This window comes from Brassica napus, chromosome A4, assembly GCF_020379485.1.
Source record: "Brassica napus cultivar Da-Ae chromosome A4, Da-Ae, whole genome shotgun sequence".
In the NCBI taxonomy this organism is placed as follows: Eukaryota; Viridiplantae; Streptophyta; class Magnoliopsida; order Brassicales; family Brassicaceae; genus Brassica; species Brassica napus.
The window spans coordinates 818,373-833,705 of NC_063437.1; the positions used below are offsets into that span (position 1 = coordinate 818,373).

Consider the following 15,333-nt stretch of genomic DNA (forward strand, 5'->3'; position numbering starts at 1 on the left):
GGGTTACACACAATATATGTCAGCTCAATACCGGTCAATGGTATTATCCAAAACGATTCGAACCCGAAAAAGTATCCGAAATAATCAGAAAATCCGAAAAAGTCGTAAAGATCAACAAGACTTGAGAGTATCCAAAAAGGTATTCAAAACCTAAAAAATTATCTCAAATACTCAATTTCGTTTATGTTGATCAACCCGTAAAGATATACTAATCCGAAGTATTATTAACCGAACTCGAATAAATTTAGATCAAAAATGAATTTATGATGAAATTATAAAATATATCCATACCCGAAGAATTATTAAAGGAACCCGACGCGAAAATATATAAAATCTGAATGAGATTGTGTCGTTTTAAATTCCAATTTAACCACTCATTTGACTGGTCAAGAGCAGAGACAGGAGGAAGAAGGAAATTTACCATCGTAACTTTCTTAATGGGTGCGAAATTGCTAAATCAAACATCACTCCCTCTTTCTCGCGCTCACCTTTCTCCGATCGTTGCTGCTCCTTCCAATCGCCGGTTAGATCAGATTTTACAAGAAATGTGAGCCGGATAATCTCAGTTGCTTCCCATTCATTTTTTTGTTTGCTTGGACATTTTCTCCTACCATTATCACCGAAACCGTGCGTATCTACTCTCAGTTCCTTCACATGTCTAAGACAGATCTCGTGTCTGAATGTTCTGTAGATTTCTTGTTGTCGGAAGCGAAAATATCAACAGGATGGAGTTTTGTTCTGTCATGTGTGCCCTAATATTTTTATTTACATATTATATTCATTTCAGCTTCCGTGTTTCCCACGTTAGTGCTTATTTTCCATTATTTGGTGTTAAACAGGTGGTAAGTGAGATACCTGTTTCCGTAGGTTCTCTATAAGCTCTTTAAAATGGAAGAAGACGAAGAAAAGAAACTCTCCAAAGTTTCTGATGTTGAGAATATAATAAATGCATCTGATAAAGGAAACCCTAGTTTGATTCCTGATGAACATGCTGATGATGAAGATCTACAAGGGATTAGTTTAGTTGACGCAGTCCTTGACGATGACAACTTCGAACAAGTTTCGCTAAAAGAGGAAACGTCTCTTTCATCAACGAGTCTAGATCCTCTGGTTCAGTCCCCACATAGACCCAAACCAAAGGATACAATGCAAAACGTTTCTCCAGAGTTGCTCCATCTAGTTGATTCGGCCATCATGGGCAAGCCTGAAAGCTTAGACAAGCTAAAGAACATTGTCACTGGTGTTGAAAGTTTTGGGTCTGCAGATGATGATGCTGAGACTATTGCTTTCCTTGTTATTGATTCTCTTTTAGCTACCATGGGTGGAGTTGAGAGCTTTGAAGAGGATGAAGATAGCAACCCACCTAGCGTGATGCTGAACTCTCGTGCCGCCGTTGTATCTGGAGAGCTTATCCCTAACCTTCCTTGTTTGGGTGATAGTGTTGTCTTCATGTCTCCTAGGACACGCATGGTGCGTGGCTTGCTTGCTATCTTACGTTCTTGCACGAGGAACAGAGCTATGTGTTCGATGGCGGGGCTGTTAAGTGTTCTCTTGAGATCAGTAGAGGAGATACTTGCCAAGGACGGTGACATGAAATGGAATGCAACACCTTTGTTGCACTGTGTTCAACACTTAGCTGGACATTCGCTTAGTGTTGAAGACTTGCATAGATGGCTTCATGTTATTAAGACATCTCTTCAAACAGTGTGGTCAAGTCCTTTAATGGATGCTTTGGAGAAGGCAATGAGTGGGAACGAATCAAGAGGACCTTCATGTAGCTTTGAGTTCGTTGGTGAAAGCTCAGGGCTACTTGGTCCAGGAGAAACGCGTTGGCCTTTTACTAACGGCTATGCATTTGCAACTTGGATTTATATTGAGTCATTTGCTGATACTCTAAACGCTTCAACCGCAGCAGCCGCCATTGCTGCCGCTTTAGCCGCCAAATCAGGCAAGACATCGGCTGCTAATGTACATGCTGGTGAAGGTACAGGTCTGTTCAGCTTCTTGACTCCTGATAATAACCAAGGAATCGAAGTGTACTTCTATGCACAGTTTTTAGTAGTTGAGAGTAGTAGTGGTAAAGGAAACAAAGCTTCACTTCATTTCACTCATGCTTTTAAGCCTCAGTGTTGGTACTTCATTGGCCTTGAGCATACATGTAACCAAGGACTTTTAGGGAACTCAGAGAGTGAGCTGCGTCTGTATATAGACGGTTCCTTGTATGAGACTCTTCCTTTTGAGTTTCCTCGTATATCCAAACCACTTTCTTCTTGTTGCATTGGATCAAACCCTCCTCCTCCTGCATCTGCTGACCGTCGTCGGCGTCAGTGTGCTTTGTTTGCTGAGATGGGACCAGTTTATATATTTAAAGAATCCATTGGTCCTGAAAGAATGACAAGATTGGCATCAAGAGGTGGTGATGTTTTGCCTTGTTTTGGCAATGGGGCTGGTCTTCCATGGTTAGCTACAAATGACCATGTCCGTAATGCGGCAGAGGAAAGCTGTCTTTTGGATTCAGAGCTTGGAGTGTACATTTACTTGCTTTACCACCCATGTCTACTTAGTGGACGGTTCTGTCCAGATGCTTCTCTACCTGGAGCAGCAGGTATATCCTCTTGGTTCGATTTATAGTCTATACTAAAATATTTATATCTGTGCATGGACACGGAAAAAACACTTAGTGTTATATAGTATTGAAAAATATCTGTTTATTTTTTTGGTTAAGGTACTTTAAGACGACCAGCTGAAGTGATTGGACAAGTCAATGTTGCAACAAGAATGAAGGCAGTGGAGTCTTTCTGGGCCTTAGCTTATGGAGGACCAATGTCTTTGCTTCCTCTAACAGTTAGCAATGTGTGTAAAGATACTCTTGAGCCATCTTCTAGTAATCTCCCATTGTCTTTGACTACATACTCTCTTGCTTCACCTATCTTTAGAATCATCTCAGTTGCTATCCAACATCCTTGTAACAATGAAGAGCTGTCTCGTACTCGAGGCCCTGAGATTCTAGCCACCATCCTTGGTTATCTTCTTCACTCACTCTCTTCTCTTGATCTCAATCATGATAGAGTAGAAGATGAGGAGCTAGTTGCTTCCATTGTCTCTGTTTGTCAATCTCAAAAGATCAACCATGCACTCAAAGTGCAGCTCTTCCGGACACTACTATTGGACCTGAAGATATGGAGTGTGTGCCATTACAGACTTCAGAAGAAGCTCTTGTCATCTCTTCAAGATATGGTCTTCACTGAAGCAGAAGCTATGAGGAATGCTGATGCTATTCAAATACTTCTTGATGGATGTAGAAGATGTTACTGGATGGTTCAAGAGAAAGACTCTGTCAACACTTTTTCTCTAGATGGGGATGTGCGTCCAATGGGTGAAGTTAATGCCTTGGTTGATGAGCTTTTGGTGATTATTGAGCTTCTAATGGGAGCAGCATCTTCTTCCTTTGCTTCTGCTGATGTTCATAGATTACTTGGGTTCATAGTTGATAGTCCACAGCCAAATCAGGTAACATGTTACATTAATTAACTATCAAACATACGTCCCTTCTCAGATATTTTAATATTGTTTAGTTGTTACATCTGTTCTAGGTGGCAAGGGTATTGCATCTCATGTTCAGGTTGGTTGTACAGCCAAATGCAGCAAAGGCGCAGACATTTGCAGAGGTATTTATAACATCAAGTGGGATAGAAACACTTCTTGTTCTTCTGCAGAGAGAAGCTAAAATGGGTGACGGCAACATTGTAGAATCTGTGTCTAAGGATGGAACAAGAATGACAACTGATCATAGTGAACAGACTCAGAACAATGAGTCTGGTTTGGTAAAGCAGTTGGATTCAGTTCCACAAGACACTCATGCTCATGATAGTGACTCAGTTACCATCTCCAACTCAATGAATGCTGACAGAACATCGTCTGTTTCTGAAACTCCATGTAGTAACAACACAAGGAACAATACAAGAAACAGTGTTGATGATAGTGATCGAGTTGTGGTTGGGATCATTAGATTGATTGGTGCATTGGTATCAAAAGGGCACTTGAAATTTTCTCTTGGTTCCAAGTCTGATATCATGAGTAACCTTATGGGTCATGGGTTTCATGAAAGTGGTGGAACAATGTTTGATGATAAAGTATCATTGCTTCTGTTTTCTCTGTTGAAAGCATTTCAAGCAGCTCCAAATAGGCTGATGACTGAGAATGTCTACACAACTTTGCTTGGGACCTCGGTATGTAGTCATGTTTGGTCTGGTTTGGCCATGCTGTCATTTGGCTAACCTGTGATGATCATTTGCTTGCAGATCAATGCTTCATCAACTGAGGATGGGGTGAACATTTATGATTCAGGTCATCGCTTTGAACACCCTCAGCTTCTGTTAATCCTCCTGCGTTCTCTGCCATTTGCATCTAAGGCTCTACAAAAGAGAGCACTTCAGGTATATATCAATGTCATAGCTAAAGACACTGTTGTGAAGTTAGTTTTGTCTCTTTCTGAACGAACTCTTTCTATGTCAGGATCTTCTATTTTTGGCTTGTAGCCATCCTGAAAACAGAAGCAGTCTGACAAAAATGGAAGAGTGGCCTGAGTGGATCTTGGAGACTTTGATCTCAAACTACGAGGTATGAATCCAACCTTAACACTTTTAAAGTTTCCCTCCATGATTGATTGAAGCATGTACCAGCAAGGTCTCTTTATATGCTGACTATTTTGTGTACACATACAGAGAGATGCAGGTAAACAATCTGCTTCACCTGGCTCTGCTGAGGTGGAAAATCTAATTCATAACTTCTTGATCATAATGTTGGAACATTCAATGCGCCAAAAGGATGGCTGGAAGGTAAATTTATTTGTTTCAGCTCTCTACCAGATTCAGGGGCGGCCTTAAAATTCATGGGGCTTGAAACAATTACTAAGTACATATTTTTCTTAATCATTTGGGGACCTAAACTATATATTAACCACTAAGATTTTGTTTATGACCGCTATGTCTATGACCGCCTCTAACCAGATTATATCATTTTCACATTTTTTCAGGCTTAATTGTTTCTAATTCTTTTTACAGGATATTGAGGCTACAACTCATTGTGCAGAGTGGCTCTCTATTGTTGGTGGGTCTAGCACTGGAGAGAAACGCATTAGGTAGTTTCATACACCACATTGTTATGCATTTTTGCTTCTTCTTATGTACTTTGAGAGATACATGTGTTCTGTTCAATTGTGTTTACACTTTTTCTCCTCTTAACTTTTGCAGGCGTGAGGAATCACTGCCAATTTTCAAAAGAAGGCTTTTTGGTAGATTGCTAGACTTTGCTGCCACAGAATTACAAGCTCAGGTAACTTCTTGTGTGTTTTCACCTCTCTTGTTACTGCTATAGCTTAACCTATACATTGTTCTTTCCCCCTCACCAGACTCAAGTTATCGCTGAAGCATCTGCTGGTGTCGCAGCAGAGAGTCTAGCACCAAAAGAAGCAAAGGCTGGAGTAGAAAACGCTGCTCAGTTTTCAGTGTTTCTCGTCGAAAACACAATTGTGATTTTGATGCTTGTGGAAGATCATTTACGACTACAAAGCAAACAGAACTGCACTGCAAACGCAGTTGATGTTTCTCCTTCCCCTCTCTCTCTTGTTTATCCCATTAACAACCGTCCACACACATTGACAACTGTAGGAGAATCATCAGAGGTTTCTAGCAGCCGTGCTTCAGTGTCCAGTGATTCAGGAGGGGTCCATCTAGATGTAAGTGGATATTTACTTTGCAACCATCATACTGTTAAGGATGCTCACTTTACTTTTACCTTTTTCTTCAGATACTTGCTTCAATGGCTGATGCAAGTGGCCAGATATCTACAGCAGTAATGGAGCGTCTTGCTGCAGCAGCAGCAGCTGAGCCTTATGAATCTGTTTCATGCGCCTTTGTTTCATATGGTAGCTGCACAATGGACTTAGCTGAGGGTTGGAAGTACAGGAGTAGACTGTGGTATGGTGTTGGACTACCTCCTAAAACAAATTGTTTTGGTGGTGGTGGAAGTGGCTGGGAGTCTTGGAAAGGTTCTTTACAGAAAGATGCTCATGGAAAATGGATTGAACTTCCCTTGGTTAAAAAATCAGTATCAATGCTTCAAGCTTTGCTGCTTGATGAGTCTGGACTTGGAGGTGGGTTAGGAATTGGTGGAGGATCTGGCACTGGGATGGGAGGGGTGTCAGCTCTCTACCAGTTGCTGGATAGTGATCAGCCTTTCTTATGCATGCTTAGAATGGTGCTCTTGTCTTTGAGGGAAGAAGACCATGGTGAAGATAGTCTTTTAATGAAAAACTTGAGTTCTGAAGATGGTTCTTCTGGTGGACCATTAGTTATAAGTTCTCATATCTCACCATCAGCATTATTGTGGAGGTAAAACATTCTCCCTCCATTTCAAACTAACTGTTGTTGTAGAATAAAATTTTTGGTACAAAATAAGTGTTTTTTTGTGATTTCAATGCGATTTTTAAGTTAATTTATCTTTTTGTCCCTAATTAATTTTTCTTCAAAGAAACAATAAATAAAATACAATTTTAGTAATTAAACAATATCTTATTTGATACGAAGAAAGTATTTGTCATCTTCTATTGCTTGCTATTAGTCTATATATAATTTATCTAGAGAAGTTAAAGTGTCTTGTCTTTTGATCTTCAGTGTGCTATCTCCTGTTCTAAACATGCCAATATCTGATTCAAAGAGGCAGAGAGTATTGGTTACTACATGTGTTCTATATTCTGAGGTTAGTTCTCCACATTTTCACATTCTTTTGTGTGGATTTGATTCTCACTTTGATACCAAGTCTGTTCCAGGTATGGCATGCTGTGAGCAGAGACAAAAGGCCACTACGTAAGCAGTATCTAGAGGCTATATTACCACCATTTGTTGCAATTCTCAGAAGGTGGCGACCTCTTTTGGCTGGCATTCATGAACTTTCCACTGCTGATGGTTTGAATCCTCTTGTTGTTGATGACCGTGCTTTAGCTGCTGATGCACTCCCCATTGAGGTTTTATTATCTATTACCATAAGATTTGTTTCATGTTTATTGTGTGTTACTGAACTGTGTTGTTGTTTCTTTGTATCCTAGGCGGCTCTTTCTATGATATCTCCGGAGTGGGCAGCTGCTTTTGCCTCCCCTCCTTCTGCAATGGCACTGGCCATGATAGCCGCAGGTGCAGCTGGTTGGGAAGCGCCTCCACCTCCAGCACCACCAGCACCTCCATCTCTTAGGCGAGACACTTCACTGCTTGAGCGTAAGAGTGCTAAACTTCAGAGCTTCTCCAGCTTCCAGAAGCCCTTGCAGGCTCCCAAAGATGACACACCAGGTACACCAAGAGGTAAGGCTGCTGCAAAAGCGGCTGCTCTGGCTGCTGCACGTGATCTTGAAAGGAGTGCCAAGATTGGTACTGGGAGAGGTCTAAGTGCTGTTGCAATGGCCACATCTGGTCAGAGGAGGACTATAAGTGACATGGAGCGTTTGCAAAGATGGAACATCTCTGAAGCTATGGGAGTGGCATGGATGGAATGTCTTCAGCCAGTTGATACAAAATCAGTTTATGGAAAAGACTTTAATGCCTTGTCTTACAAGTTTATTGCTGTGCTTGTTGCAAGCTTTGCTTTAGCACGTAACATGCAGAGATCTGAGGTTAGATCTCTTCCCTTGTCACACTTTGTTGTCTTCTCACTATTCATTCTAATCCACATTCAACTACTCGCTAGATTGATAGGCGTAAACGAGATGATAATATAGTGAGAAACCGCTTATGCATGGGAGTACGTGGATGGCGCAAACTAGTACGTTACTTAGTAGAGATGAGATGCTTCTTTGGACCCTTTGGAGACCATTTATGCAGTCCCAAACACGTAAGCCACAATGTCTCTGGTCTTAATATGAAACATGTTGAGGAGCTTCTCAGTGATGTATAATAATAACACCATTATATATGCAGGTTTATTGGAAATTGGATTCTATGGAAAGTTCTTTAAGGATGAGACAGTGTTTAAGAAGGAACTACACTGGTAGTGATCATCCTGAGGCAGAAATAAACTTGGATTCTGCATTAGATGCACCTTTTCTTGCTGTTGAAGAAATACCAAAGGAGATAATGTATGAAGATGATGAATATAAAGATGCAAATGATCTTGAACACGAAGGGAAAAATGAAGAGAGGATGTCTGGCTCACTTGAGGATGCAATAGAACTGTCAAGTGGAATCAGTGATCCTCGACCATTGAGCGACCAAGATGTGGTTCAGAATTCTAGAGAAGTGGTTCTCAAGGAACTTGATGAAAGGATTGTTCTTGAAGTTTCCTCTTCTATGGTTAGACCATTAAGGGTTGTGAAAGGAACCTTTCAGGTATATATGCTCAAGTAACATACCATTTTGTCTCCTGTTTCCTTGTATGTCTGATGGTTGTCTTCTGCCTTTTTCAGATTACAACAAGGAGAATAAATTTTCTTGTTGACATCAGTGAATGCCAAGATGTAGATGGTAAGTCAGGAGACCAAGAAAGAGATCGTAGTTGGTTGATGTCTTCTCTTCATCAGATTTATACCCGAAGGTAAAGTTTCATCATCAGTGCTTGTCTCTACCTAGCTCACTATTTACTCTATTTTATTATGTGTTTAGAGCCTTTAGATGATAAAAATGGCTATTATGAAATTTTCATGTTAAAAAGCAAAGAAGACTATGTACTACTACTGTGCTCCAAAAAAAGATTATATACTACTTGACTATACAGATATCAACTGAGAAAGAGTGCTTTGGAACTATTCATGGTCGATCGCTCAAACTTTTTATTTGATTTTGGGGTATCTCAAGAACTCTCTCTCTGTTTCATTATATTTATCTTCTTACCTTCTCTAACGAAAGTATTTTTCTGAACTCTGATGAACACATAGAACACTGAGGGAAAAACTAATGCATATAGAACTATAGTTCAAGCAAGGCCTCCTCATTTAAACAATATTTACCTGACAGCTCAGGTTTGTGTGTTTTTGTCCACCTTAAGTGTTCTCTATGTGCTGTAAAACTTACATAATTCGTTTCCTTTGTAGAGGCCAGAACAGCTTTTGAGAAGAACTCAGTTAATGGAACGATGGTCTAGATGGGAGGTATGCTATTTCATTTTCCCCCTTTAATAACATCTGGAGTAAACCTTTATATTGGATAACTTGCAGATCAGCAACTTTGAGTACTTAATGCAGCTCAACACGTTGGCTGGGCGTAGTTATAATGATATCACTCAGGTAAAAATCTTGTTGAAGTGAGAATGCTTTAACTTATGTGAAGCTTTTTGATATAATCTTCTTCCTTTGCAGTATCCTGTTTTCCCATGGATTCTGTCTGACTATACATCACAAGTCCTGGACCTTTCAAATCCATCTAGCTTTAGAGATCTTTCTAAGGTGGTACTACTTATAGTTTTGGCTCTATGCCTGTATGTAATGGTCCATTAAGCTTTTAAAAAAAATTAATGTGGGTCTGATTATGTTCAGCCTATTGGTGCATTGAACCCAGAGCGGCTTAAAAAGTTTCAAGAACAATATACAAACTTTGAAGATCCAGTAATCCCCAAGTTCCATTATGGTTCACATTACTCGAGTGCTGGAGCAGTAGGTTATCTGTTGTATGATACATTGTTTAGATGGTCCATGCAATTGGTTTATCTTGTTGTTTATCTCATGTGGTAGGTGTTACATTATTTAGCTAGAGTTGAACCTTTTACAACAGTACTCTCAATACAACTGCACAGTGGAAAGTTCGATCGTGCAGACCGAATGTTTTCAGACATTGCAGCCACATGGAAAGGAGTTCTACAAGATATGGAGAATGTAAAGGAGCTGGTAAGGTTTACTTCTTTGCAAGTGAAAGAGGTGTTGCCATATGTTCATGACACCTCACTTTGTTTTGTAGGTTCCAGAGTTATTTTACCTTCCTGAGGTGTTGACCAACGAGAATCATACAAAGCTTGGTACTGTAAACCTTCCTCCTTGGGCTAAAACCCCTGTTGACTTTGTACACAAGCAACGAATGGCTCTTGAGAGTGAGCATGTCTCTGCACACTTGCATGAATGGATTGATCTCATTTTTGGGTAAGTTTCCTCCTTGTGCTAGAAAATTTTGATTGCTTTTTACACTTCTCAACTTATAAGCAGCGTGGTAAGGAAGCTATAATATCAATAATGTTCAAATTTGATCTCAATTAGTGTAAATCTGTTAAATTAAACAATAAGTTTAAGACAAATCCATAAATTTGTCTTTTTTGTTTTGTTTTGTATATCTAATTTGGATAATTCATCACAATAATTTTATAAATCCAAACACTAAAATATCTTATATCTTATATAAATGTAAAATATACATAAAATAAATTAATAATTTGTTAACACCTATACTCCAAATAATACGCATAGTCAGATAGTCCTCAACGAGCATTTAGTTACCGTGTAAACTAGTCCTCTATAAAGCATTTAATTACCGCATAACTATATCTTGAACATTGAAAACAACTGTAAACAAAGTTTAGGTGTTAGATATATTAGTCTTGCTTTTTATTGTTATCAACTTATTCATTTTAGGTACAAGCAACGTGGTAAGGAAGCTATAACGTCAAATAATGTTTTCTTCTACACTACATACGAGGGAACAGTTGATATTGATAAGATAAAGGATCCTGTAAGTTATCTTTTGTTGCACTAATATGAAGTTGCTCTTATTTTGGTACTACTCTGTCTCCTTGACTTGCCTGTTGGATACTTCTTGAAGGTACAACAGCGAAGTACTCAGGACAAGATAGCTTACCTAGGGCAAACACCTTCCCAGCTATTGACTGTGCCTCACATCAAAAGAATGCCTCTTAAAGATGTCCTTCACATGCAGGTAACATGGTTATGTTATGTGGTTCTGAGTTACAAGAGATGAATCTGACAAACACTTTATTGTTCAGACAATCTTTAGGAACCCAAAGGAGATAAAACCGTATCCAGTTACAGCACCAGAACACTGCAACTTACCAGCAGCAGCCATCAAGGCATCTTCTGATAACGTTGTGGTCGTTGACATGAATGGTCCTGCAGCACATATTGCACAGCACAAGTGGCAACCAAACACTCCCGATGGTCAGAGTACACCTTTCATCTTTCATCACGCTAAGGAGGCTTCAACTGGTGTAACGTTGATACGCATGTTCAAAGGTGATTCTGAGTATCCACAAGCACAGGCTTATGGGTCATCAGGAATCAGAAGTTCTTCGGTGACTGCTATTACAAGCGACGGAGAGATTATCACTGGTAAGCATGATTTTAAAGGTTTGATGATTAATAGAAATACCTCAAATAGCACAATTTTGTGACAAAATTAATACACAAGAAGAAAATTTTCAAACATAACATTTATTAAAAAATAAAAATTGTTTATATTTTAGTTTAGGATTTAATGATTAGGGTTTACGGTTTATTATTTAGGGTTGAAGTAAGATAAAGGTTTAGGAATTAGAGTAATTTGATACTCCATCTTTTTCAATATACATGATGTTTTAGGTGATTTTTGTTTTTCACAATAGATGATGGTTTCACATATTTAGGTAACTTTATCTTTACCAAAAATTGTGTACCCAATTACATTTTTGATATTTAAATTTATAATTAAATAAACTAAATTTTAATGTTACTTTTAAGAAAAAAATAAATTTCTTAATATATGTTTTAAAACATCATCTAATATGAAACATATGGAGCATTGTTTTTGTCAAATGAGTAGATTTTGTGATTTTTATTACTGAATGCTAATTTTGGAATAAACTTTTAAAATGTGTTATTTTGGAGATTTACTCTTTAAAATTTTATATGTTACTTAGGTGGACATGTGGATAATAGCATCAAGCTAGTCTCATCTGATGGAGCCAAAACACTGGAAACAGCTTTTAGCCACTGTGCTCCTGTAACATGTCTGGCTTTGTCTCCAGACAGCAACTTCCTTGTCACAGGTTCAAGAGATACAACTCTTTTGATGTGGAGGTTTCACAAGGGACTCACTTCTCAGACAAGTGAGTCCCAACAGACAAAAATTTCAGAGACACCTTCCTCCGCAAGCAACACCTTGGCTAACAAAGCCAAGAAGCGTCGCATTGAAGGGCCTATACAAGTGCTACATGGCCACTTAAGAGAAGTAACATGTTGCTGTGTCAGCTCAGATCACGGAATCGTTGTTTCTTCCTCTGCGTCAAGGGATGTTCTGGTGCATTCCATAAGGAAAGGTCGACTAATTAGACGGCTTGTTGGCGTGAAGGCCAATGCTCTCTGCATCTCTTCTGGTGGAGTTATAGTGGTTTGGAGTAGATCAGAAAGTACTATCAGCTCGTTCACCATCAATGGTGTTCTCATCTCTAAAGCCAAACTTCCTTCCTCTTGTACTATAAGTTGCATGGAACTGTCCATGGATGGCCAAAATGTTGTGGTTGGTGTAAACTCGTTGTCCTACACTGGCGAAGAAGATTCATCAAGCGGAGACAATGCGATTAACATACTGGACGTTCCATCTCCTTCAATATGCTTCCTCAACTTATACACTCTCAAGGTATTATCAGGACCGGCCTTGAGATTTTGGAACCTTAAACAATTTAGTAAGAGTTTTAGTAAGAATTTTTTTAAAGAATGTGGGATATGTAATATATTAACTCGGAAAAGTTTAGGTCTAATGCTATGTTTTACTTGGCTATGCTCAGGACCGTATTACTATATTATTCAAGACCATAGATGGCTCTTGATGTTGTTGAAAGAGAACTTTGACTAACAAACAAGTAACTCTTCTTCTTGTGTAGGTATTCCATGTGATGAAGCTTGGTAAAGGGCAAAATATAACAGCTATGGCTCTGAACATAGACAATACTAACCTCTTAGTTTCCACTGAAGATAAACAGTTGATCATCTTCACCAGCCCATCTGTAAGTTTTTTGTTACCATGTTTACATTTTGAGCATTTTACTTCAGCTTCTTCATTAGTTGCTACCATTTTCTTACTAGTAAGATTTGCTTATGAATCAGAATCAAATTGCTTCAAATTGAACTCGAAGGTGGTGGATCAGACAGTGAAACTTGGATCGGAATAACATTGTATTCAATCAAAACCTTTCGGTAAAATTAACGGCAAACTCACGGAACTTTACTATGTATAGTCAGGTTTTCACATGTTTTCTTCGTATGTATTATTAACTTATGATTAACAATAACAGTATACTGGTATGGTACTTACAAACTAGATGATTACGTGGGATAAGTACCGTAGAAACATATGTATGTTGATTAGTATTACGACTTTTATGAATTTAAAATTAGTCGATGAACATATTTAAGGGATAATATAGAAAAGTTGAAAACTATACTTGTTAGCTGTCTTCAGTATAGGGGGTAATATAAGAAAAACTGCATCGAGTTACAACAAGACCAATAAAGTTATTAGATGTCTTGAATCCCCTGTATATTAATTTAGGATCATTTAAAAAGTTGTAACCTTGAGTTTGTACTAACTAAAAAGAGATCTTACTTAGATGTCATTTAATTAGAATGACAATTTAGCTTACGTGGCAGCTTAATAATCAATTGAAAAAAATATTGGTTCAAATTGAATTACGAGTGAACATTATATTAACCCAAAATATAAAAAACATGTATTATTTTCTTAAATAAAAACTACGGAATTATCTAATATGATTAACTTATATATAGAAACTAATGACTATGAATAATAAAGATTTGATACGTTCAACTGCATTGAATGCAACTTTTCTTTGTGTTTCGAATGTGCTAGTGTACCTGAAAAGGTGAGGTATAAGCATGATGAACACATCCTTACTCTTTTTTATGGAGATCAAGAGGCAAGTGCGGCCAATCATAATTGGTGCGAGATATGTGAGAGGAAAATAAAGACAAGCCAACGGTTCTATACGTGTGATGAATGTTGTGTTATTGAATGTTTACTTGGAAAAGACATGCACTCAAGCTTTCGTTCATATTCGTCCGGTCCTAGCAAGATTGATATTCTACCCAACAATCGGATGACTCGACCGATATGCTCCACATGCCACCAACGTTGTCAACAAAAGATGGTCTTCCAACGTTTTGGATCCAAGCAATGTTCCTTTAAATGTATGGGAAGATATCGTCCTAGCTAATAAGAATGTATATTAGTTTAATGGCTATTTTCATCTTAAGTATTTTTTGTATATTGTGGCTTGTTGGTTATTGAGCTATTGATAAAAGTTATCTATGTTGGAGATATCCTTTTATCTGTCAGTTTATTATATGAACATAACAACTGGGATAATATATATCACAAGACACAAGACACAACAATTGATCGGTGTTATACATGGGGATGAAGAAGACAACACTCAGTGCAGAATATAACAACTATAGCTCTGAACATATAACAAACCTCTTAGTTTCCACTAAAGATAGACAGTTGATAATCTTCACCAACTCAGATGTAAGTTTTTGTCACCAAACAAAAGTAGATGCTTATTCAACAAAAGATGGTCTTCATTAGTTGCTACCATTTTTATTACTAGATAAAATCAATTACAACGCTTGGATTAGCTTTCACATGTTTGTTTCGGAGTGTTGTGTAAATGATAAAATCAGTTAGTTGCTACCATTTTTATTACTACAACGCTTGGATTAGCTTACAACTTTATTAGGTGAGCCAAAAGTTCTTGGTATGATACTTACAAACTAGATGGTTACATGGGATAAGTACATTAGAAACACATACGTTGATTAGTCTAATCAATATAACTATAAACTAACAACTTTTATGGATAATGTTACTATTCCCACACAACCGACACAATTTTTACGTCCCAAGTTAAATAAAACTCATCATTGTAAGCAGTACCAGCTACAGAAATCACCCACATTCTATGGTAAATATTTTGCCATTTATGATACTTGCTTCATGCTTTTACAAACTTTAGCTTATGTTTGATGCATGGTACCCATCATCTCTTTGTTTGTGGTAGACAAAGCTAACTCTAAGAATAGCTATAAATAGTAGAGAATATAGGCATAGAATAATAACAGCTTTGATCATTTTGAAGCATGCTAATAATTCTAGATGTTGACTTGTTACTCCAATTTGCCATTTAGTCTTTAGTAGTATTAGCTTCTTCATCATATTCTTTAATATTTTTTTTTGGTTTCATCTCAAGAAAATATCAACACAAGAAATGAGTAAGAATTTTTAGTGGTCCTAGTCTTTAGCCTCATCAATACGTTTTTTTCCTCTATTCATATCACATGATTATAAATTTTTATAA

The 15,333-nt window shown here is 38.0% G+C and overlaps 1 protein-coding gene across 1 annotated transcript; it reads left to right on the top strand.

Moving 5' to 3' along the window:
• Positions 1–750: 750 nt before the first annotated feature.
• Positions 751–13,397, top strand: LOC106447771 (BEACH domain-containing protein C1-like). The gene is made up of 29 exons (XM_048778301.1): positions 751–2,605; positions 2,726–3,510; positions 3,594–4,229; positions 4,302–4,436; positions 4,516–4,620; positions 4,725–4,838; positions 5,064–5,140; positions 5,253–5,334; positions 5,411–5,737; positions 5,809–6,392; positions 6,675–6,759; positions 6,830–7,024; positions 7,106–7,663; positions 7,738–7,881; positions 7,968–8,375; positions 8,453–8,580; positions 8,761–8,830; positions 8,921–9,004; positions 9,077–9,133; positions 9,200–9,268; positions 9,341–9,427; positions 9,518–9,634; positions 9,713–9,865; positions 9,936–10,114; positions 10,601–10,697; positions 10,788–10,901; positions 10,969–11,311; positions 11,878–12,596; positions 12,841–13,397. The coding sequence occupies exons 1-29, from the start codon at positions 889–891 to the stop codon at positions 13,126–13,128; spliced, it is 8,457 nt and encodes a 2,818-aa protein (XP_048634258.1). The 5' UTR covers positions 751–888; the 3' UTR covers positions 13,129–13,397.
• The last annotated feature ends 1,936 nt before the right edge of the window (positions 13,398–15,333 follow it).

Excerpts from the sequence above, each read along its gene's own strand:
- LOC106447771 (XM_048778301.1), top strand. The coding sequence starts at position 889 with ATGGAAGAAGACGAAGAAAAGAAACTCTCCAAAGTTTCTGATGTTGAG. Across the intron at positions 4,230-4,301 it reads CAACTTTGCTTGGGACCTCG|ATCAATGCTTCATCAACTGA; the intron begins GTATGTAGTCAT and ends ATTTGCTTGCAG. Across the intron at positions 10,115-10,600 it reads TGGATTGATCTCATTTTTGG|GTACAAGCAACGTGGTAAGG; the intron begins GTAAGTTTCCTC and ends TATTCATTTTAG.